Below are 25,051 nucleotides of genomic sequence, written 5' to 3' on the forward strand. Positions count from 1 at the left end.
TGCATCCAACGTCCCTGTGACTTAAACATACACCAGTTCTGCTGGCCAAGACTGCTCTGATCTGATCGTCAACCTTTAATCCTGACTCTACTGTGTGTGAGCCGTGTAACACTGAGTTAATTAATTGATTCTGTTTGAAAAGTGGGGATGATGACAAGAAGCACCATATTGCCTCACTGAGCTCTTTATCCACTTAGTTGACAGGTGGTTTTAGAAATTTGAATCACAGCGTTCTGTCTTGGCTAATCCTCCTCCTGGCACCGGGATAAGGTGGCATGGGCACCTGGCCTCATGTTAGAAATGCAGTCATTCACGGCCCCTGACTGTAGAGTTGTAATCACGGTTTCTCCCCTGCGACCTGCTGTCTTCTCCCATTTGGACTCTGTTCTCAATAGGCTATCAGTATCTGCTATCATGCCTGTCTCCCTTCAGTCCTGAGAGCTCTATGGTTGCAGGAAGCAGGCTTGTCTCCATCAGGGCCCAGCCTGGCCTTCATTAGGCTCTCAGAAAGATCTTAGCAGTCGATTTTCCCGGTATTGCTCTGCTGACAGAATCATAACCGTGTGAAATGAGGTTGTACAAGTCTGTTCTCATGGCGTTTATTGCAGTGACAATGATTAGGAAATCTGTCAGTAGGGAAGTGGTGCACACATGTCAACGTCAGAAATCTCATGCAGCCACAACGTGACAAGGTGCCTCTTTGTGTTCTGATATAGAATGATTTGGGGATGCATTGGTAGTTTCAAAGCCCCGTGAAGCATAATGTGCACACTCGTGTTGCACTTTGTGTTTAGGAAATACTAGACCGGGGCAGAGAAAGCAAAGCATCAGGTTAAGCCATAACCTCTGACACCAGCCGTCTATCTGAGCGCCAGGATGCGCCTCCTCTGCTCCACTTCTGATCCAACACCCTAATGCTGTGCCTGGGAATGCAGTGGAAGATATCCCAAGTCCTCAGGTCCCTGTCACCCACACTGGAAACCCCAGTGGAGCTCCTGCCTCCCGGCTTCACATTGCAACAACCCAGGCAGTGTGGCCATTCGCACGGTGAGCTCACACAGGGAAGATCTCTGTCTCTTGCTCCTTCTCTCTGTCACTCTGCTTTCATTTAAGTGCAATGTATCTTCAAAAGGCAAAAGTGTCTACATGGATTAGCATTTCCATAGCAGAGTCAGCAAGGGTGCATGTGGAGTGGAGAAGGGTGGCTGACTGTGGCAGGACAACATGGGATGGAACAGGGGAATGAAGAGACATTTTGCCACATACAGTGTTCTCCACTTGAACTTTCTGCCCTGTGCGCTTTATCTACTCAACAGTACACATTTAAACAATCTTTTAGTCTGTGAAATGGATCATTTATTACTAAAATTAAATAAGCACGGAGACTTTCCATTACAGACATCAATGCGTTTTCATGGACTTTTACAGAGCTGATGTAGAGCCGTCTGTTGCACTCCTAGCACCATATGATGCGCTTGACCATAGTGTGTTACAATGATCACGTCTTGTTTGGTTTTTCTTCTGGACACTCAAAAGACTCGTGGCTCTTGCATTTGTCATTAACAGTTGGCAAGATCATTTGAACTTGAATATTCCTTCATGATCATGGGTGTTTCGATGAGCCGCAGAGTGTGGGCATAGGCAAGAAATGAAAGAGAAGAAAGGGTTCCATTAGTGGGGGCCTTAGGGGTGGAAGGCTGAGCTGGTCATGTGGGTTCCCAGTTCCCTGAAGCCAGTGCACAGCACTGACCCCAAGCTCCAGGCAGGTACAGGCAATGCTGAGAGTCAGCGTTTGTGGACGCTGGCCCCAGAGAAGGGAGATCATTGTGGAGCAATGGAGGTGTGGGAGCTTACAGCAAGGCTGCGTACAAAGATTGCCCAGCACCAGGAGCACAGAAGCAAGATCTGTGGCCTTTTCCTATGCCACCCCACTGCGGGGAAGTCCCCAGCTCTGCCACAGCCAAGAATCTCGCAGTCAAGATCAAAGAGTGCCAGGAAACCAGCCCCATTCAGAAATGGCCCCTGCTGCCAAAGCATTGCCTTGACCTGAGGTTCTTCACACATCGTCCCACAGCCGTGCTTCTCAAAGTGTGCTCTCTGCGCCAGCAGCGTCTGCATCACCTGGATCCTCACCCCGACTACCTGCAGCAGAAACTCTGGGTGTGCAGTGGAGCCCTCGGTTGGATTGGGTACACAGGACGTCCAGAGGCAGGCCCGTATTTGAGAACTGAGGAGCTCCACAGAGGCCTAAACCACCCACAGGCCCTCATTCACAGCAGAACACCACAAGGCTTGAGCTTTTCCTACAGGGCAATTATTCACAAAGAAAGCAGTGTTTTTGGTGACAGCATTTAGGCTGATAGGATGCCCTCTCTACGTATTTGTCTCACAATTATTAGTCACGAGGAGCTCTTCTCAGAGTTGCTGCAAAGCACTCTAGCAATCCCACCTTCCAAATGATTTGCTGTTTACCAGAGATCTCTGTGTTGGATGAACCAGCGGTGATTGCCCGGCACATCCGTGTGCACTTGTGATCCAGTTTTGACTCATGGCCTGTGACTGCCTTGCTCTGGTGCCCTGAGTTACTTGGTTTTGGATCTTTACTCTGTGCTACACTAGTGGATGCTCTTTATCTTTCTGCTGAATAAATAAATCCAGGTGGGCTGGAATTCTCCAGATTGTGCTCAACACCTGGCAGACTCACTGACTGAAAGATATTTAGAAAGATACTTAGAACAATATTTAGAAAGATGGGAAAAGGAAGAAGGAAAGAAATAAGGAATGGAGGAAGGTGGGAAGGATGGAAGGATGGAAAGGGGGAAAGAGAGAAGGAAAGAAAGAAGCATGAGATTTGTTGTGATTTTGGAACAAAAGTAGAGGAAATGTGTTATCATTACATTATTTAAATTGTATCCGAGAAGTACATGGAATCCTTGTGTATGTATTAACATCACATTAACATGAAGTTGATCAAAACTGTTTTACAATTGTTATCATGCATCTACTGTGACCTAGAAATTCTAATATATTAATGCCTTCCTTGAGTATGTTTATGTGTTTGTGGTAAAGAAAATAATGAGCACATACAGTCGAAAATGTGTTGCCTTCCTGCAGGCACCAAATATAATTCTCTCTCTTGGAAGACAGGAATCAGCTATAGGATATCTAACTACCTACAAGACTGAGTTATCATTTCCTTCTAGTTCAGTTTGCCCTTGAAAATACAATATATATTTCAGCAGTGGCTCAGCATGCTTTCCTACCTAGAGCAAAAAACACACATTTTCCTGGTTAACTTTGTCGGTAACTCTGAAGTATGTTCCCTCCAGCTACTTCTGTGTGACTGATGCTTCCCATCCATGTGCAGCTGCTGTCCAAGAGGACACCCTCTCCTCCAGGCCTCTGTCTACTGACAAAAGCCAAATGTTAAGAAGGTGTGAGGAACTAGAACTCAAGTACAATCTAAAAGACCCTTCCTTCAAAGGAGGAGTTCTGCCTGCAGAGTTCTGCTTATGCCCTGGTAGCCCATATCCTCCTTATATGGGGGATTTTAGAAGGCTGCTGGTGGTGGCAACACTGGAGCTGAAACTAAGAAGGAAAATTCTTGTGGGGAACTGGAGCGGATGGGCAGAGTACTGGAATTGTCCAGGCCTGGGCAATATCTACAGATCAGTTGATCATGGACCTTGGTGTCCATGTGGCATCCTGACTTCCTCCTAGTCCCTGCTGGGTCCCTGCATTGTCGTAAGGGTGATGCAATGAGAAGAGTAATCCTGGGAATGTTAAGAAGGTGGAATTTCACATGGCCAAGGGTCCATTGTGACTTTCAGCTTCACTGAGCTCTAATTATCTGTCTTCAGGGTTATTCAAAGGAAGTACAAAAATAAGACACAGAGTAACTCAGAAGGAACACATGAAGGTCAGTGGGACAATCCCTTAGGCCACCAAGGATGCTCACATTCTTTTTGTCACTCTCTCACTGGCAGCAGGATACCAGTTTTTATCTTTCCCCCTGCCTCTCGGAAATGTCTTCAGAGACTTAGTGAGCCCATGTCTACTTGCCCTCACTTTGTTGCAGGTTTATATATGTATTCCTTCTCCTTAGACATGTTGAGTGAAACCCCTTATGTACACAATGATCTACTTTCTAAGCTGTTGGTCATCCTTTCTCTTCTTTTTTTAAGACTTATGTGTTGATATCGGAAAGTTAGGTTCGCAAAGAGGAGAGGCAGAGAAAAAGATCTGTCTGCTGGTTCACTCCCCAAGTGGCCGCAGTGGCTGGAGCTGAGCTGATCTGAAGCCAGTTTGTGTTCCAGCTGCTCCACTTCCCATGCAGCTCCCTGCTTGTCGCCTGAAAAATTAATCGAGGATGGCCCCCATATGGGATGCCAGTACAAGCAAGGTGAGGACTTTAGTCATTAGGCAACCACGCCATGCCCTCCTCTTTTTATTTTAATAAACTGTCTTGGGCCTGGTGCAATAGTGTAGCAGCTAAAGTCCTCGCCTTGAATGCGCTGTGATCCCATATGGGTGCCGGTTCTAATCCCGGCAGCCCTGCTTCCCATCCAGCTCCCTGCTTGTGGCCTGGGAAAACAGTTGATGACAGCCCAAAGCCTTGGGACCCTGCACCTGTGTGGGCTCCTGGCTTCAGATCGGCTCAGCTCCAGCCATTGCAGTCAGTTGGGGACTGAACCATCAGATGGAAGATCTTCCTCTCTGTCTCTCCTCCTCTATATATATTTGCCTTTCCAATAAAAATAAGTAAGTGAATAAACTGCCTTGAAAGCTGTAGAGAATGACTTCTAATGTTCCGGTTAAAGTCACCTCAATTTCAGATGGTCTTGAGGATTTCAGGATGGTTTTTTTTTTCCCTCCCTGCTCAGGAATTAAAAATCTTAATCTGAAAGCAGTGTTTTCTTTCCTTGCTTCGTGATGAAAGTCATGACTCTTGCAGACCGGAGGACAGACTCACCACAGGGCCCCTAGCTCACCTGGGGGCTTCTCTGGTCTCAGTATGTCCTCCCAAATTCTTCCTTGGCTCCTTATTCCCCTGGGCAACAGCATAAAGCACAGCCTTTGGACACTAGAGGTGTGACGTCTTGAAAGGAGCAGTGGTTTGGAAAAAGCGCTGGAGAACTGCTCGCATTCCCTTTAGCTTGGCTGCCCTTTGTGCCTCGTGAGGCCAAGGGATCACGGTTGGAATAAGCAGTGTTGAGTGCGTCATCTGGGAAGCAGGCAGCAGCCCGCAGCAGCCCGCAGCAGCCCGCAGCAGCCCGCAGCAGCCCGCAGCAGACAGGCAACCTGTCAGCACTTTGTCTTGGAACTCCTCCAGGACTGTGAGAAACACCTTTTGTCATTTTTGTACATTTTTCAGTCTCACATTTATATCCATACTAACAGAATAAAACATAAGCCAAGTATCTGGAATCTGAACCTCATTACAATTCCTGCTAAATTCTGTGATTTTCATGTAATGAGTCCTCCTTCATCAAGTCGGATATCTTCTAAGCAACACAAACTGAGTCTCTAAGATGACATGTAGCTTTTTCAAGGTTACAAACATAGCTAATAATGAATTAGGAGACCACCCCTCTCTTCCCAGGAGAGCGTTTGTGCTCACAAATTCTTTGGAACCTCTCATACTATGGCCACTCTGTGGAATCAGCAAATTACGGTGATTCTTTTCTCCAAGCTCATGTTGTTCTGCTCAATCAGGAAGTTCAGAGATAGATGGATTTATTCATTACACTAAAATCACTAACACCCATTGTGGGAACGATTCTATCATCTGATATTTCTGAGCGTGATAGGCTAGCACCCTGATTCGGGGTTTTCCTCGGGACATCTATGATTCTGGAGAGATTAAATGTATGATTAAATGTAGATTTCTTCACTGTAAACAGTGATAGGTTGGCACTGCACAGGAAGAGCTGCAAGTCCTGGAGAGGGCAGCTTCGTATTCCACTTCTCTGAAAAGCAAGGACAATTCTCCTGGCTCTGAGCTCCTGGTGGATTTATGATCCTGTAATCCATGTTTCACAGAGTGGACCTTAGTACAGTAGTATAATTGGTTACTTGATGTGCATTTGTTTAACGTATGCTTAATGTGTGTTCAAAGCATAACATATTTGTTGAATGTATACTCATAGGAATGCCTCGCTTGGGATTAACGAGTGAACTGAGGAAACATGAGAGAGCCTTGAGAAGGCCAAAGGGCATTGTTTTTCCTTAAACTCTATGCATCAGGCACTGTGCCATATGGGGATTTTGAGGTGCGGATTGAGGTGGGGGTGTAACACTTGAGGTATAAATTCTTTCATGCTGGTAACAGGTTAGCATTATTATTTTACTTTGGTGTAACAATGACAGAACGTAGGAGAGATGTGTTTTGCCGGCAATAGGTGACTGGGACCAGTGCTACCTGAGTCTGAAGCCCTTGCTTATGCCTCATCTTCCCCATTACCCCGGGTAACATCCTCCCTCCACTTTACTCCCACGATCAGCAACTGAAGGGTCTTTGTAGGACTTGCGCCAGGATATTGCTACAGTTGCAAGCCCGGCCCCTCCCCCCACCGACATGCTTTTTTTTTTTTTTTTCTGTAGACAGCCGGCCTGGAGCCAGGTGAGGCCCAAGCCTCCATTTCAGGGGCTTTCTCTCGAATCTGTAGCTGTTGTTGCCTGCTGTAGTCCTTTTCAGTAAGAGGTCTGTCTGCCTGAACAGGACAGCGGTGTCATTCATCACGGCAGGAGGGCTGAATCCGGGGCTGGGGGCCGCACGTCGTCAGGGGAGGGGCCAGGGGGCGGCCCCCTTGTGACCAGCCCTGAGGAGAGGTCAGGAGAGAAGGTTGGCTGAGGAGCGCCAGGACAGCAGCAGCTGCTGACGTTCTGCATCACGCGTCCGGGCCCAAGGTAAGGCAGACCTGCACACAGACATCGGAGCCGGGGGAGTTTGCGTGGTACAGATGGGGAGAGAGTTTGGGGGCTTCGGGCATTGCATACTGCGGATGGAGCTGGCCACGGGGGAGGCGATGTGTGGACTGAGTGAGGAGCAGCTCGGATTCTAGGAGAAACGCTAGGAAATAGGGCGCAGGAGCAAGAAAAGGGGCGTGAGAGCAGAGGCGCGAAAGAGCATGAGAGGGCGCAAGAGCCTGGCGAGCTGAAAGTGCGCTGGGGGTAGCGGCAGAGCGGTGGAACACGCCGGATTCCCGGAGCATTAGGTAAAGTAGGACTGGGGGACACTTTCTTCCTCTAAGTCCATTTTTTTCAAAGGTGGCTTCCTTTTCAGCCATATTTAAGATAAAATGTTGACCCAAGTTTTTTTTTTTTTTTTTCGTTTTTGTTTTTTAGGCTACAGCGAAAGAACGTCAGAGGAAGCTGTATCAAAGCGAGGCTGCGCAGGGCGCAGAGAAGGCAGAGGGTGGTGCCTTGTTTTTTTTAAGAAGTTTCCATCGTTTCCAGCCTAAAGCTTAGGCCGCCCCCTCCCCCACGCCGCCCCTGCTGCCTTTCTTCCCTTACCTACGCACCTCCCGCCCACGCACGATCTGATCTCCCTTAACCAGGTAACCGCCTGGGTCTCCACCACCACCTCCCGGAGCCTCTCACTTGAGGGGGTGGAGCCCGCACCAGTGACTGTCGGGGCTCAAGTGCCGGTGGGAGGGGTCCCGGGGGCGCTCACGGCGCGCCGCGGCCATAACGCTAGGCACATCTTTCACAGAAGTTCCTGTCTCATTGCATCTACAGGTGGAAGCTCGTTTGCAGACTTATTTCTCCCCAGGCCGGACAGCGAGTTGATGGCTCAGGTTCCAGAAGCTTCCTTGTTGTCCGGCTCCGCGCCTCCCGGGAGCTCGGGAGAGGGGGGAGGAGCCTCGTCCGAGGAGGCGGTGGAGAAGGCGGGGAAAATGGAGGAGGAGGAGGCGACGGCGGTGGACTCCGCGGAGGCGGCCGGCGGCCGGGGAGCAGAGGACATGAAGCTGGACCCATTGGAGGAACATGTGCCCAGTGCTAAGGAGAACTTCACGTGGAGCTGCAGAGGCGGCGAGGAGAAGGTGCTCCCTTCAACCCACCCTTACCGTTACAGCACCTCCTCGCTCGCTGGTCCACGCCGCAAGCCCCGCCCCCGGCCCCCGCCCCGGGTCCGCTCCCGAGGCCTAGCGGGGCTCCCGGCCCCACCCCCGCCTCCACCCCGGCCCCCGCAGCCGTCCCTACCCCCGCCACCACCGCGGTCCCGGGCTTGGCGTGGGTCCAGGCTTAGAGCCCGACCCGTACCCCGACCCCAGACGCGGAAAAGCTGCTCTGTTGACATCGCGGGTTGTAGGGAGCGAGGTGGCTTGGGGGATTGGTTGCTGGAGGCCGAATTGGATCAGGGTCCCACAGGCTGCTGTCATGTGGAGAGTTATAAAGTAGCCAAGAACTGGCAGAAGAACCTGCGCTTGATCTACCAGCGTTTCGTTTGGAGTGGGACACCAGAAACTAGGAAACGTAAGGCAAAGTCGTGCATCTGCCACGTATGTAGTACTCACATGAACAGACTACACTCTTGTCTCTCTTGTGCCTTTTTCGGCTGCTTTACTGAGAAACATATTCATAAACATGCAGAAACAAAGCAGCACAATTTAGCTGTAGACCTTTATTATGGAGTTATATATTGCTTTATGTGTAAGGATTATGTGTATGACAAAGACATAGAACAGATTGCCAAAGAAACAAAAGACAAAGTTTTGAAATTACTAAATTCCACCTCAACCGATAGTTCTCATCAACAGTTTATGACATCAGGGCTTGAAGAGAAGCAGTTAACCTGTCAGTCAAAGGAACAGGACCCAAAACTGGTAAAACCCAAGAAAAAGAGGAGAAGAAAGTCAGTTTATACAGTCGGTTTGAGAGGGCTAATCAATCTTGGAAACACCTGTTTTATGAATTGTATTGTCCAAGCACTTACCCATATTCCTCTGCTGAAAGATTTTTTTCTCTCAAATAAGCACAAATGTATAATGACAAGCCCCAGCTTGTGTTTGGTCTGTGAAATGTCTTCACTTTTTCATGCTATGTACTCTGGGAGTAGAACTCCCCACATTCCCTATAAGTTACTGCACCTGATATGGATTCACGCAGAGCATCTAGCAGGCTATAGGCAGCAGGATGCCCACGAGTTCCTTATTGCAATATTAGATGTGCTGCATAGGCACAGCAAAGATGACAGTGTTGGCCAGGAATCTAGTAACCCCAACTGCTGTAACTGCATCATAGACCAAATCTTTACAGGCGGCTTGCAGTCTGACGTCACATGTCAAGCCTGCCATACTGTCTCCACCACCATCGACCCGTGCTGGGACATCAGTTTAGACTTGCCTGGCTCTTGTGCCACATTCAGTCCCCAGAACGCAGACATGGCTGACAGCACAGTTGGCAGCTCTGACCGTGTACCAGGAATCCCTTCACTCACAGACTGCCTCCAGTGGTTTACAAGGCCAGAGGATCTGGGCAGCAGTGCCAAAATCAAATGTAGTAGTTGCCAAAGCTACCAGGAATCTACCAAACAGCTCACAGTGAAGAAATTACCTTTAGTGGCCTGTTTTCATCTCAAGAGGTTTGAACATGTAGGCAAACAGAGGCGAAAGATTAATACCTTTATCTCCTTTCCCTTGGAGCTGGACATGACTCCATTTTTGGCCTCTACTAAAGAGAGTAGAATAAAAGAGGGCCAGCCACCAACAGAGTGTGTATCCAATGAGAATAAGTATTCCTTGTTTGCAGTGATTAATCACCATGGAACTTTGGAAAGTGGCCACTATACTAGCTTTATCCGTCAACAAAAGGACCAATGGTTCAGCTGTGATGATGCCATCATCACCAAGGCTACCATTGAGGACTTACTCTACAGTGAAGGGTATTTACTCTTCTATCACAAACAGAGTCTGGAGAAAGAGTAGTCTCACCAGACCTTTTAACAGAAAAAAAATAAAATAAATGATTAGTCAATGATTGTGAAGTGGCGTGTAAACCTACCTGGAATGGACAATGATAATAATCTGTACGACAGCTAGGACTTGGATGTAAAGAACCTATTTTATTGTTACCCATGGGTTTATGGAGGAAAAAGAGTGCTAACTGTTAATCATTTAGGGTAAAAAAAAAAATGAATACTAAGTAGTGACCATTGAGTCTTAAGAATGGAGAGTGTGTAAAGAGGTTGAAGATGGTCACTTGAAGCACAGTTAGATGAAAAAAAAATTCTCTAGATGGGGAAAAATGGGAATAGGTGTGTTCTGACACTACTAAATGTCATTTGCTTTTGCAGAAATGTTGTGAGAAGTCAGGGAGTTACTACATCAGCAAAAAGCGTCACAATTGGCATTCCAGCTGTGGTTGGCCAGCCAAATTGTTTTTAAAAAGAGAGTATTTTAAAAGACGTTTTAAAAGCTTTAAAAGAAAAATATTTAAGATGAAAGCAATTTTTAATATTTTAAAAGAAACCTTTTTTACATGGTGAAGAAATTTTAAGTTAGGTATTTTTAAAGGAAATATTCAAATAATTTTTTAAGAGAGCTCCAGAATTATTAAAGTAATGTCTAAGACACAGGAGATTTAGAAAGTCCTAAAGTTTGCAGGGAAAGTGCATAAAACAGGAAACAAGGTTAAAAATTAAGTTTTATGAAGTTAAAAGAAAACCATTCTATGAAAAAGACAGATCTTACATTTTAGTTCTAAAATGAAGGAACATATATTTTATAGTTAAATAATTAAGTACATATATGAAAAACCAGATTACTAAATTTACCACAAGCTAAAAGTTTCAAAATATTTGGAAATGGAGTGAAAATTCAAATTTAAATCTACAACCGTGCTTTTTAGAAAGCTTAGAACAATTTAAAAATTTCTTTAAAATTTTGACATAAATTAAAATAGAGAATTGTAATATAGAAACAGAACTTTAGACAAGTTCAATTAGAGATAATTACATGAAAACTGCTTGACTAAGGGTAAAATGGAAATTTTAAAGAAAAATATTTACGTAAAAGCTGACAAATGGAGGAAGGAAAAATGTTCAAGTAGGAAAAAGTTAAACAGTTTAGAGGATATTATTTTTTTATTTAAGCATATTAAAAAACAGATGGTATAAGAGAGCTAAATAGAGGAGACGGGAGTAATAAAAGCATTGTAAACATATTTTTTTGAGTTTAATGTTGCTATTTAAACAAAATTTTGGAAAAGACACTTTAAGCATTATCTTAAGTTGGGAGATGGATATGCAGGGCCTGAACACTATCCCACCTTCCATCTCAGACTCCACACCCCAGCTGAGTTCCTGAAGGAAGTAGAGCTACTTGAGAAGGATGAAAATATTAGATCCTTTCCTATTTAGAATTGCATCATTCATACAAAATTTTGGCTTCCGAAAAGGAGCTCTTGATAATTTGTTGGCTTAGACAAATCACAGCACAGTCGTTCAGTGTTAGAGCCTCATGGCCTGATTGAGGAAGTGACAGGAGTCTGTCTGAGGACCTTATCACTTTCTTTCCCCATACTATGGAGAGACGAGACCTTTAATTTCCACAGTATAGCTGTGGGTTTGTGATTGGCAGTCTTTTTATTCCTTATTCCATTTCCCTATTCCATTCCCTCATGCCTGGTTCCTGAACCCCTCAGAACTCGGCCTTACCTATGTCTCTGAAACCCAGTCTTCAAGGTCCCTTTCTTGACTATTCACCTAGTGGCTTCTAATTCTCCTTTAAGACTCAACTCACAGATGGTTTCCCTGGAGCATTCCCTGGATTCTCTAGGCAGGTGTTAGTTGGAAAATTATTCCCTCCTCTCCCCATTTATCCCTCTCACTGTGCCTCCAAAGTACTTTGTCTATACCTCGGTGATATTACTTTATTATACTGTGATTCTACTGTAGCTTTGTGATTGTGTGCCTCTCTGTACCAGACAGCCTGAGAACAGCGGGGGCAAGCCTTATTCATATCTGTGTTAATAAATGTTTGTTGAATGTGAAAATGAATTCCTGTTGTTTGTTCTTTCTCTGTAAATACTGTATTCTTACCATACATCCATTAAGCTCTCATGAAGTGCCACGTGTTGCAATGTGGTGTGATTGGTGTTGTATCCTTCCTGACGGTGTATGAACTGCTTTATATAAGGGGTAGTTTAAGAAAGGATATGCTAAATGAGGAAATAGCTAGATGTATGGAGAGATACCTCGTGCCCGGCAGGCAAAAGAACACAGGCCTAGATGTCATCGGCAGCTGTTTGGGTGGAGGCGCAACAGCTGAAGGCGTGCCTGAGCTCTTGGATATGTGTGCAGCAATACTGTGCCTCATCATAGTCTTAGCTTTCCAATTACTCACACTGTTATACTACACCTCTCCAGGGTATAGCATGGTTCACCCTACCCGTGAGACACTCACCACTCCGTTGTGGTCTACATTACTCTGCACGCCAAGGCCTTGTCTGATTAGCACCTTCGCTCTTCCTTCCACTATTGTTCGTGGACTCCAGGGGGGCTGTAGATCACTTCGGGAAACCCCTGCCACCGCTCTCCAGATGGGCCAAATTAGTTTTCAACTGCTCTGTCTCTTCTTCCTATCATGCAAGAATTATTCTGAGGATGGACACAGAACTAAGAGCTAAAGTCTATTGTCAGTTTAAGTGTACGTAGTCACTGGGGAAAAAGTGACTTCCCTCCACCCCCACTGCTACCCCTTTGCTGGAGTCTTTAAGATAGGATGATATGAATCTGGGACACTGAGAAGTAAATACCCATAATGCAAAGTAAAAAATAGAAACAGGAGACAAGGGTCCAGGCATTACTGTCTGAATTTTGTGGACTCTTTTGTGCCTGGAACTCCAAAGTCTGCAGCTATCTGAGCCAATATGGTCTTTTGTTTACCTCAAGCTGAGTTGGGATCCTGTCACTTGCAGCTAAGGGTCTCACACTTGTTAGCCAAGATATATAATTAGTTGGAGACATCTTTCTCCTACTACCACTAGGAGAGAAAAGGAATGAGCAACCTCAGATAAACTCAATGGGGCTATGATACCTTTTTACAAATTATTTATTTGAAATACAGAAGGGAGGGAGGATTGAGGAAGGAAGTAAACAGAGAGTTCTGGGTCACTCATGTTTGTGAACAGGGGCTGGGCCATGCACAGACTTGGAGCCAGTAACTTCATGTAGCAGTAACCCAAAATTTGAGCCATCGCTTGCTGCCTGCCCCCTGGGTGTGCCCCATCAGGAAGCCAGAATGGAAGCAATTTCAATGGAAATCAGAGAGGGGACTGACATATTTTCCATATCAAAAACTTCATGTAACAAAAATAATAACTCCAACTTCAGTATTAATTCAAAACTACACATCAAGTTTTTTCAAGAGTCTGCATTTTTTCAGAAGACTAAATTATGATTTTACTAATCATTTCTGCTTTTTCACTCCCCTAATGTCTGCAATAACCAGGGCTGGGCAGGCCAAATGCAGAAGACAGGAATTTCATCTGGATCATTTATGAGGGTGGCAGGGACCCAGGCACTTGAGTACCTATTGCATCCCAGAGTGCACATCAGCCAGAAAGTGGATCAGTAGTGGAGCAGGGATTTTAAGTCAGGTGCTCCAATATGGGGTGTGTGCATCCCAAGTAATTATTCGACTGTTGTGCCAAATGTGTTCCACCTGATGTCTTTAAGAGACAAATATCAAGTCACCACTGACTATGCTAGACTCCAAACATTACTCACACTAATGATGTGGCTAGTCCAAATGAAAGGAAGGAAATGGCAATAATATTTTGTAAATACTGAGATAGGCCAGGTACTATGAACTGCCATATATATGCTGCCTTCTTCTAGCAACATTAGAAATATATATATATATATGTGTGTGTGTGTGTATATGTATATGTGTGTATACATGCATATGTAAACATATATGTGTATATATATAAAATCTCATTTAGTCCTCACTGAAAGATGATAAATATTGGACGTATTTCACAGACTGATAAAGTGATTTATGTAAGTTCTCTATACTGTTCTAAGCAGTGGAAGCAGTATTGAAACTCAGGTCCTCAAAGATAGTGTACATCCCATCATAATCCAGTACACGTAATTTAGAGAAATATATATTGCTCATGTTGGTAGCAGAAGACAGCATGGACCATTGTGATGCAAAAGGCAGGCTCTCACAAGTCTGAATACAGATAACCTGCAAGGACGGAAAGCTATCAGTGTATTGCAATAGTTACCCATGGTATAGGTAGATTGTATCTATAGAAATGACTACCTTCAACACCAGGGCTCGCACTTTGAAGGGCACTTTCCCTATTCTCCCCCGATTCCTCCCAGAGTCCTTACGATATTAGATCCTCCAACTAGCATAGAAAGGAGCTGGTTCCTAGATGGTCCATTATTGATTTGCAATCTCTGCTTCTCTACCATATCTAGTGAACCTTAGTTCACGTCCAAATGCAAAGTAAATGCTATACCAGGCCAGGTTTGGATGTTGCATACTTGCAGATTCCACAGGCCAAGACAGTTTGCAAACTCTTAACATACTGAATGACTTATGAATTAAGAAACAAATAATGGAATGAATTCCATTCTACACTGAGAACTGCAGTTTCAGTGATAGGCCTCATGTCAAAGTTTGAGGATCCAAATACTCAGAAGAATGCTTTATTCACCCATTAGCATGCTTCTGTGTCCACGTGCCTTCTGTTGTCTTCATAGCATTTACAGAGGAAAAGCAAGACTGCTTCTTGCCTGAATCTGTAGTCCCAAGCCTCTTTCTCCAATCCATTCCTAATATCCACAGGGCTTTGTTCCCACACCCAGTCTTTTACTTGGGCAACAGCCAGGTTCTCTCTACGTAGAAAATATTCAGCTATTGGGTATTCTGTATTTTCTATGATTCCTCAAAAATTTTACCCCATAATCCCTGCAAAATATTTCTCTGAAAGTCCAATATTGCCCCTGGAGTGTATATTGTCCCCAAAAGAGACTCAAAGCATCTCATAAGTTCTCTATTTCAGGGTCATGTTTAAAAAGAAAAGTACAGGGCCCGGCGGCGTGGCCTAGCGGCTAAAGTCCTCGCCTTGAAAGCCCCGGGATCCCATATGGGCGCCGGTTCTAATCCCGGCAGCTCCACTTCCCATCCAGCTCCCTGCTTGTGGCCTGGGAAGGCGGTCGAGGACGGCCCAATGCATTGGGACCCTGCACCCGCGTGGGAGACCCGGAGGAGGTTCCAGGTTCCCGGCTTCGGATCGGCGCGCACCGGCCCGTTGCGGCTCACTTGGGGAGTGAATCATTGGACGGAAGATCTTCCTCTCTGTCTCTCCTCCTCTGTGTATATCTGGCTGTAATAAAAAATGAATAAATCTTTAAAAAAAAAAAAGTACAAAATCTCTGTCCTTTCTTTCACTGTGAAACTCTTACACGCTTCGTAATACCTTTCCACCTACTGCCAGATGCTAGATCAATACCCTACCATCTAGTACCGACATATATTGCTCTCTTGAAATTACTCTTGTTTAAATCAAAATGTTTTTTCAAAGGTCACTACTTTTCCTTTCATAAAGAAGTCATGATAATTAGAGATGGTGGAATAAGAGCTGCAAGGTATTTGATGAGGAAGCTTTCCTCAAAAATCGAGATCATAATATTGCATGTTGGTATCAGTCTAGAACAGTTCTCTTTCTGTTATAAGAGTAAACCACATCTGAGAAAAGGCTGGGTGCATATGATGTAGCCAAGTGGACCTGAAGAAGAGATTGCATGGGAAGTGAAATGTTAGAAAGGTGCAGTGTATTTTTTTAAGATTTTATTTTTATTTGAAAGGCAGAATTACACAGAGGGAAGGGGAGACTGAAAGAGCCCAAGAAATCTTCTGTCTGTTCATTCATTCCCCAAATGGTTGCAATGGTGAGAGCTGAGCTGATCCAGTGCCAGGAGCCAGAATGTTTTGGGTCTCCCACATGGGCTCAGGGGCCCAAGGACTTGAGCCGTATTCTGCTGTTTTCTCAGGCCAAGAACAGGGAGCTGCATCAGATGTGGGCAACTGGAGCATGAACCAGTGCCCATTTGGGATGCCAAATCTGCAAGTGGAGGCTTAACCTACTATGCCACAACACCGTCCCCAAGCAGTTGCTATTTCTAGGGACAGGTGTAGAAAATTCATTTAATATAGAAATGAATCCCTGTTCAGAATTGAGGTCCACTCAATGCAGAAATGCCTGCATTCTGTTAGCAGGCTTTTCCTTCAAGCATACTTTTTCACTATACTTCTGAAAGAAGACTAAGCTGACTGCCTGACTTCTTCCTTATGGTGGTGTACATGTGAAAGCAGGCCTGGGAAAAAGGACAAGATGATTTGGGAAACCACAAATATTTGAGTTGACATATCTGATTTCTATTAGAAAATAACAGGTGACACTGGGCTAGTAATACAAACTTGTGCACAGCTCCACTACCCCAGGTTAGTCGGGAGAACTTAAAATAAATATTTGTGATGCACATAAAAAGGCACACAGCTGAAGATTTGCTTAAAGTCTTCTCTCTTGTTCCATTTTCCAAAGTCCAAACACTGTCTTTGATCTCCAGGTGTACTTAACACGTTAAAACTGCCGGCTCTTTGAAAATACATTTTCTTCTCTTTTTAAAATATTTTATTATTATTATTTTTTTAATTTTAAAGAGGGTCAGAGTGAGAAAATGATGGATCAGTCACACACCAACTCATTCCTCCAAACGCTTTCAATAGCCAGGACTGGGCAAGGCCAAAGCCAGGAGCCAGGAACTCCATCTAGGTTTCCCATATAAATAGTACAAATCTATGTACTTGAGCTTTCAGCTGCTGTCTCTTAGGCATGTTAATAGGCAGTTAGATGGAAAGCAGAGACAGAAGTGAATCTTAGGCACTGCAATATGGGATGTGTGGCCTTCCAAGTGGCTGCTTAACTCACCATACCACAAGGTACACTGCCATCTGACACAATAAAAGGGCATTTTCTAGAAAATATACCTGAGTATATTTCTGCTTTAAATCTACTCGTCAGAGTTTCTTTTGCCTCACTGAGTTATTATGTATAATAGGAAACTCATTAGAGTCATTGTAATTGTTGGTATATCTTGATAAAAGAATATGAGAACACAGAAGTCAAAAGGCAACAATAATTAAAAGGTCATTTGTATACTAAGTCATAAATCCAGGAACTTATCCGGTATGTTATGTTCTGTCTGAAAAAATGGTGTCACTGTCTGATCAACATACAAAAATAGGTCCCCTAAACTTCTTTGCCATCACCCCCGACACAGGTTTCCAATTCTTAGCTCCAGCATAAGTATTAACTCTTCCTGACTACCCCCACATTAAGTGGAGAAAGAATTGCAGAGCAGAGCAACACTCTCCAAACCAGGTTGGTGGACTCTAAGGAGGGGCCTGTTGGATCCCTGAGTTATAAATAAGCCCAGGCTCTACACCTCATCTAAATGCCCCTGCGATAACAGAGGGCTGCTCACATGCATGAAGGTGTACTGCAAGATGGGCCTAAATGTCATTTATACAGAAGTAGCTGGAGGGAACATACTTCAGGGTAGCAGAAAGATTTAGCAGCAATATGTGGGTTTCCTCCCTTAAGTAAGGAGTTTGCTGAGCCACAGATAAAAGAAATATTGCAACTTTCTAGGTAAGATGACCTAGAAGAAAATGCTGATTCAGTCAGTAGGCAGCAGAATGCCCTATGACTTGAATCCTGTCATCTCTCAGAGTGCCTAACATATTGATCCTTGCAGCAGAAAGGGCACATTTTATAACATCTGTTTCTTTCGTATATGTATCTATTTATATATGTGTGTGAGTCTGTGTCTGTGTAAAATATATGGAATATATCACTGTCCACTTGATTCCGGGTGTCACAGCACATGCTTGTAATAATCATTACAACACAGTTTTCAACTCCCATTAGTGCAAATCTAAGAATGAAATACTACCTTCCTCCACCTTCCACCTTCCCTTACTCCTTTTTCTTCCTTCCTTCCTTCTTTCTTTCCTTGCTTCCTTCCTTCTGTTTCTTTCCTACCTTCCTTTCCTTCCTTCTTCTTTTCCCATCTTTCTAAATATCTATCTATCAGTCTGCCAGGTGTTGAGCACAATCTGGAGAATTCCAGCCCACCTGGATTTATTTATTCAGCAGAAAGATAAAGAGCATCCACTAGTGTAGCACAGAGTAAAGATCCAAAACCAAGTAACTCAGGGCACCAGAGCAAGGCAGTCACAGGCCATGAGTCAAAACTGGATCACAAGTGCACACGGATGTGCCGGGCAATCACCGCTGGTTCATCCAACACAGAGATCTCTGGTAAACAGCAAATCATTTGGAAGGTGGGATTGCTAGAGTGCTTTGCAGCAACTCTGAGAAGAGCTCCTCGTGACTAATAATTGTGAGACAAATACGTAGAGAGGGCATCCTATCAGCCTAAATGCTGTCACCAAAAACACTGCTTTCTTTGTGAATAATTGCCCTGTAGGAAAAGCTCAAGCCTTGTGGTGTTCTGCTGTGAATGAGGGCCTGTGGGTGGTTTAGGCCTCTGTGGAGCTCCTCAGTTCTCAAATACGGGCCTGCCTCTGGACGTCCTGTGTACTCAATCCAACCGAGGGCTCCACTGCACACCCAGAGTTTCTGCTGCAGGTAGTCGGGGTGAGGATCCAGCTGATGCAGACGCTGCTGGCGCAGAGAGCACACTTTGAGAAGCACGGCTGTGGGACGATGTGTGAAGAACCTCAGGTCAAGGCAATGCTTTGGCAGCAGGGGCCATTTCTGAATGGGGCTGGTTTCCTGGCACTCTTTGATCTTGACTGTGAGATTCTTGGCTGTGGCAGAGCTGGGGACTTCCCCGCAGTGGGGTGGCATAGGAAAAGGCCACAGATCTTGCTTCTGTGCTCCTGGTGCTGGGCAATCTTTGTACGCAGCCTTGCTGTAAGCTCCCACACCTCCATTGCTCCACAATGATCTCCCTTCTCTGGGGCCAGCGTCCACAAACGCTGACTCTCAGCATTGCCTGTACCTGCCTGGAGCTTGGGGTCAGTGCTGTGCACTGGCTTCAGGGAACTGGGAACCCACATGACCAGCTCAGCCTTCCACCCCTAAGGCCCCCACTAATGGAACCCTTTCTTCTCTTTCATTTCTTGCCTATGCCCACACTCTGCGGCTCATCGAAACACCCATGATCATGAAGGAATATTCAAGTTCAAATGATCTTGCCAACTGTTAATGACAAATGCAAGAGCCACGAGTCTTTTGAGTGTCCAGAAGAAAAACCAAACAAGACGTGATCATTGTAACACACTATGGTCAAGCGCATCATATGGTGCTAGGAGTGCAACAGACGGCTCTACATCAGCTCTGTAAAAGTCCATGAAAACGCATTGATGTCTGTAATGGAAAGTCTCCGTGCTTATTTAATTTTAGTAATAAATGATCCATTTCACAGACTAAAAGATTGTTTAAATGTGTACTGTTGAGTAGATAAAGCGCACAGGGCAGAAAGTTCAAGTGGAGAACACTGTATGTGGCAAAATGTCTCTTCATTCCCCTGTTCCATCCCATGTTGTCCTGCCACAGTCAGCCACCCTTCTCCACTCCACATGCACCCTTGCTGACTCTGCTATGGAAATGCTAATCCATGTAGACACTTTTGCCTTTTGAAGATACATTGCACTTAAATGAAAGCAGAGTGACAGAGAGAAGGAGCAAGAGACAGAGATCTTCCCTGTGTGAGCTCACCGTGCGAATGGCCACACTGCCTGGGTTGTTGCAATGTGAAGCCGGGAGGCAGGAGCTCCACTGGGGTTTCCAGTGTGGGTGACAGGGACCTGAGGACTTGGGATATCTTCCACTGCATTCCCAGGCACAGCATTAGGGTGTTGGATCAGAAGTGGAGCAGAGGAGGCGCATCCTGGCGCTCAGATAGACGGCTGGTGTCAGAGGTTATGGCTTAACCTGATGCTTTGCTTTCTCTGCCCCGGTCTAGTATTTCCTAAACACAAAGTGCAACACGAGTGTGCACATTATGCTTCACGGGGCTTTGAAACTACCAATGCATCCCCAAATCATTCTATATCAGAACACAAAGAGGCACCTTGTCACGTTGTGGCTGCATGAGATTTCTGACGTTGACATGTGTGCACCACTTCCCTACTGACAGATTTCCTAATCATTGTCACTGCAATAAACGCCATGAGAACAGACTTGTACAACCTCATTTCACACGGTTATGATTCTGTCAGCAGAGCAATACCGGGAAAATCGACTGCTAAGATCTTTCTGAGAGCCTAATGAAGGCCAGGCTGGGCCCTGATGGAGACAAGCCTGCTTCCTGCAACCATAGAGCTCTCAGGACTGAAGGGAGACAGGCATGATAGCAGATACTGATAGCCTATTGAGAACAGAGTCCAAATGGGAGAAGACAGCAGGTCGCAGGGGAGAAACCGTGATTACAACTCTACAGTCAGGGGCCGTGAATGACTGCATTTCTAACATGAGGCCAGGTGCCCATGCCACCTTATCCCGGTGCCAGGAGGAGGATTAGCCAAGACAGAACGCTGTGATTCAAATTTCTAAAACCACCTGTCAACTAAGTGGATAAAGAGCTCAGTGAGGCAATATGGTGCTTCTTGTCATCATCCCCACTTTTCAAACAGAATCAATTAATTAACTCAGTGTTACACGGCTCACACACAGTAGAGTCAGGATTAAAGGTTGACGATCAGATCAGAGCAGTCTTGGCCAGCAGAACTGGTGTATGTTTAAGTCACAGGGACGTTGGATGCACGTTGTCCCAGCAAGTGCCCATCCCATCTGTGTATGTTTTAACTTGACACACACTGACAAAACTTCAGGAGAACTAGCCATCAACACATTGGCCCTACATAGCCCCCCTCCTGCATGCCCACACATTCCATCTTGGAAACTACTCGGTCACCATGGTGCCTTACTCTAGCACAGCAATGAGCTTTTGTGCTATTTGGTGGCACTCTCAAGAAATACTAACACCCCTTGCTCAGGACAGTGCATCCACGAGAGCTGAGGCTCCCTAGGCAGAAGACTCAAAGAAATGCCAGATTCCTGTGCTTGGTTGCACAGAGGAAGATGATGCTGACTTTGACACAGAGGCAGGTGTGTGTGTGTGTGTGTGTGTGTGTGTGTGTGTGTGTTATGAACCAACATAAGCTGTCTGCATCATCCCAGTGATTTTCTCTGCCAAGGTCACAGATGGGGTCTTGAACATTCCTGACACTTAGTTTCTTCTTTGAGGAGAAAACCTGATGCACACGAATCTCAATGGTGCTGTATACCATGTGGTTGTGTATGTCTGTGTAACTTTTTTGCTTATGCAACTTCAATTACAAGAAAGTGATGCCTCAAGAAACTGAAGAATGACGGAACCAGAAATCGGGAAGACGTCTCCCCATTCAGTGTGCTTTCCCAGTGTGCTTCAAGGCTGCTTCCTATTCAAGGGACATTTTCAGCTCTATTCCCTTCATCAAGCTTGTGTCTGTCAGAATCTGCACTTGGAGTTACGCCCACGAACACGTGTCTGAAAGTTCACAGACATTTTCCATGTTTTGCTTGCTGTTTTGCCACAGACATAACTGTTTCTTATCTTTTCTCTTTCTTCTCCTTTGCCCCCACATTCCCCTCACTCATCCAAGCATGTCATCACTCAGGTTTGATTTTTTATTATGCAAACGTTCAGACACATAATAGTAGAAAGTATCATAAAATGCACTCCCTGTACTCATTAAGTCAAGAGTCATCCGTTTCGGCAATCATTAACTTTCTTAATTTCTTGTCTCAACTGTGTCCTCCATCATCCTTCCTCAGCTTTTGTCCCTGAGTACTGAAAGGCCAGGTGTAGAGCCCAATTCCCCATCCGGAAATACGGTGCAATACGTGAGGGCCACTTTCAACACGTAACTGCCATAGTTTGGCCAAGACACTGGCCAAGACATACTTGGCAGGGATGAGCTAGTGCCTTGTGCATTTCCCACACTGTATCTTCAAGCACCCATAGAGTACAAGCCATCAAATAAGAACCCAACGTTTCCACACATGGTGATGATCTGCAGAGATGTTTGATACATCAGCACTGCTCCTTGTGGTTTTGTATCGATTGCTTGTGAAGGAATTAAAATGCTCTCAAGCCTTGCCAGACCTGGGGAAAGAAAGGGGTTCTGATTGAGAAATCTGCCTAGGGCATCGTGGAGCTCAGGTTTTCCTGGACCCTTTGTGGAACAATTGGGTCTAGCTTTCTTTGCAATAACTGTTTTCTTTACATTTCTATTACAAACAATGATTTGGGTGTTTTTTACGTTTCTATTACAAACATTGATTTGGGTGTTTTTTGCCGGGCAAATGTTTTAACATTTTCTTTTATTTAAGAGAGAGAGAGAGAGAGAGAGAGAGAGAGAGAGAGAGAGAGAGAGAACCTGATTCCATCACCTGGGTCACTTGCAAATGGCTCCAATACACAGGTCTGGGCTAGGAAAAAGTCAGGAGACCCAGACTCACTCCAGCTCTCCCCATGGGTGACAGGAGCCCACAAGTAGCACAACCATGTCAGCCGACTACGAAAGAGGGTGCCACAGAGCTGCAGTAATAGTATCATTTAAGTCGCAGGCCCGCTGCCAATTCCCAGACATCAGCTTGAGCATGGAGAAGGGGAAGTATGTAGACTTTGGTGCCAGCACAGTAGCAGCTTGAACTGGCGTGTGTAATGGAGAGGGGCATGGGAGACAGCCAGACACTAGCTACCTGATCACTCAGTATATTGGGCTCCCAGTGCTCAGCACTGACCCTGGAAAGGCAGGGTATGTTGGCAAAAATAAAGCAGTCTCAGGATATTTGCACAACATCATGTTTTGAACTTGTGGTAGCAGAGTCTGTGTGCATGTGCCACCCTTGCACTTTGTGGTATCTCTGTCCCTCCAGTAGCGTCCAAGTTCAGCTAGAAACAGATACGTCCTGCAGCAACATTTGGGACAAGCTCACAGAGGATGGAAGGCACTGACATCCAAAGGCAAGACACAGAAGTGAACTCAGAGACATGGTTTCAGTTCTGTCGCTTCTCATGGACCTCACCTGGCCATGAGTCAGCTGCCTAGGCCCTGTGAAGCCACGATTTCTCTCATTGGGTAGAGTTCATGGACTTGTAAATCCTATCGCATAGGGTCCTGGTGAGAGTGACATCAAGTAACATAAATACCTGCATGGAACACAATAGGTTCTCAAGGAATACAAGCTGTGCGTGAGAGTTCCATTCCTTCCCCTCTGCAGAACTTGCCACCAGCCTTGGGGAAGAAGCCACTGGCCACTTCAGTGGGTCCTACAGTAGCATTTTCAGGCCGTCCAACTGCCTGAGATTGATGACTCATCGCATTTCACCTCCCTTAGCTTTGGGGGTCTTTACTTTCAAGAAGAAACTCCCAACCTCACTTCAACACGAGGGAGGGAATTGCTGCACGGGGCTGATTTCACTGTGCGATATCTCATGCACTGGAACATATTACAGTCGCCTCCAATGGCAGTTTTTCCACTCAGTGCTCGCACAGATTTGTTCACTCACACACGTCATAGGTCCGGGCTGTGTGACATGCACGTGCTATTTTCTGGGTCTTCAGGATACATCAGAGAACAAAGTACAAATAAGCATAATGTTTCAGCCTCTGTTCAAGCACTATCGCCGTTGCCTCCAGACCCTGCAGTGTTTCCCAGCAAAGTCACACAGGACAACCTTTATCGCATCTCGGAAGGAATGTGAGCAGCCTCAGGGTACTGACTCATCCTGTGTACTGATGCATGCAGCTGTGCTTCTGTTTATCACTCTTTGCACATCACAAAGCAAACGCACACACTGTACCTCATCCTTCCTTGCCACGATGTGGGGCAGCTGTGAGCAACTGTTGGAGCCATTTCACAGGTGAGGGTGCTGAGCCTCAAGACTTGAAAGGCTTTCTCCAAGAGTCCACCGTAAGTGGAGGGCACGGAAATGGGATTTTCTGATTTCACATCCGGAACTGTTTGGGCAAGAGCAGAAGTGCTGCTGAGTGTCAACCCACGCATCCTGAGAAAATGCACGGTAGTAAATCATGAGCAAACCATTGGAAGCGGCATGAGGCTAAACCATCTGGGTGATGGAGTACATGTGCATCTTCCTTTGGGAGTATGTGCGCGTGTGGTTTTCCTCAAGCACACTCGTGTTCACAACAAGAGAGAACATTGATCAAAGGATGAAGAACACTGATGAAACACACATGAGTTGAGAAGTTTCCAGTGCCAAGACATTTGTGCCCCAAGAGATGGCCTGTAGCAATCCAAGCACAGCTGGCATGTTCTCCCTCGCTAAGCCATGAAAACGTCTTGTGGCATGGATTCTTCCTGTAGTTTTAAGAGGCAGTTCACAGGAGGATGTGGTGGAGTCAGTGTTTCCTGTAGTGCTTAGGGTCTGGGCTGGGTAGATAGAATTCATGGTCCCAGTTCCTGCACTGCATTGCCATCCCACCAAAGTGTCAGTTGTGCTCAACACAAGTGGGAACAGAGGTGTTCATGAGAGTGACTCTTGGATTAAGGCAACAATATCCTAGAGAGAGCCTGTGTGCATCCCAGATCTAGGCAGACCTGCTTCTTCCACTCTGCTGCCACATCCAGCTCTTCGGACCGACCTTTGAGAGGCATTCTCCCAACTCCACCTCTGCCTCTTTGGGACGCTTTCTCATGACTGATGCATGTGCTCCTAGACCGGAATGGAGAGGTGCAAGGTTTCCAAATACTGGCCGTGATGGTTCCCCTGGTCTTTGAACCAGATATTTTTGAGTTGTGTTTCTTTCTTTATGTATTTGAAAGGCAGAGTAGCAGAGGGGGAAAGGCTGACACAGAGAGAGCCTCCAACTACTGGTTACCTTCCCAACTGCTCACAGCTGCCAGACCTGAGCTGGGCTGAAGCCTGTGGAGGCTGGAACTCCATCCAGGTCTCCCACTGGGTGGTGGCAAGCAGAGTCCTTCA

The 25,051-nt window shown here is 45.7% G+C and overlaps 1 protein-coding gene across 1 annotated transcript; it reads left to right on the forward strand.

Annotated features, from left to right (window-relative positions):
• The first annotated feature begins 6,674 nt into the window (after positions 1-6,674).
• On the forward strand, positions 6,675-12,001 carry USP51 (ubiquitin specific peptidase 51). The gene is made up of 3 exons (XM_004598288.3): positions 6,675-6,909; positions 7,348-7,559; positions 7,741-12,001. Exon 3 carries the CDS (start codon positions 7,791-7,793, stop codon positions 9,927-9,929), a length of 2,139 nt encoding a protein of 712 aa, XP_004598345.2. The 5' UTR covers positions 6,675-6,909; positions 7,348-7,559; positions 7,741-7,790; the 3' UTR covers positions 9,930-12,001.
• Positions 12,002-25,051: the final 13,050 nt, after the last annotated feature.

This window comes from Ochotona princeps, chromosome X (genome assembly GCF_030435755.1).
Source record: "Ochotona princeps isolate mOchPri1 chromosome X, mOchPri1.hap1, whole genome shotgun sequence".
In the NCBI taxonomy this organism is placed as follows: Eukaryota; Metazoa; Chordata; class Mammalia; order Lagomorpha; family Ochotonidae; genus Ochotona; species Ochotona princeps.

What these genes read in the sequence shown, in the direction of transcription:
- USP51 (XM_004598288.3), top strand. Translation starts at nt 7,791, where the DNA reads ATGGCTCAGGTTCCAGAAGCTTCCTTGTTGTCCGGCTCCGCGCCTCCC.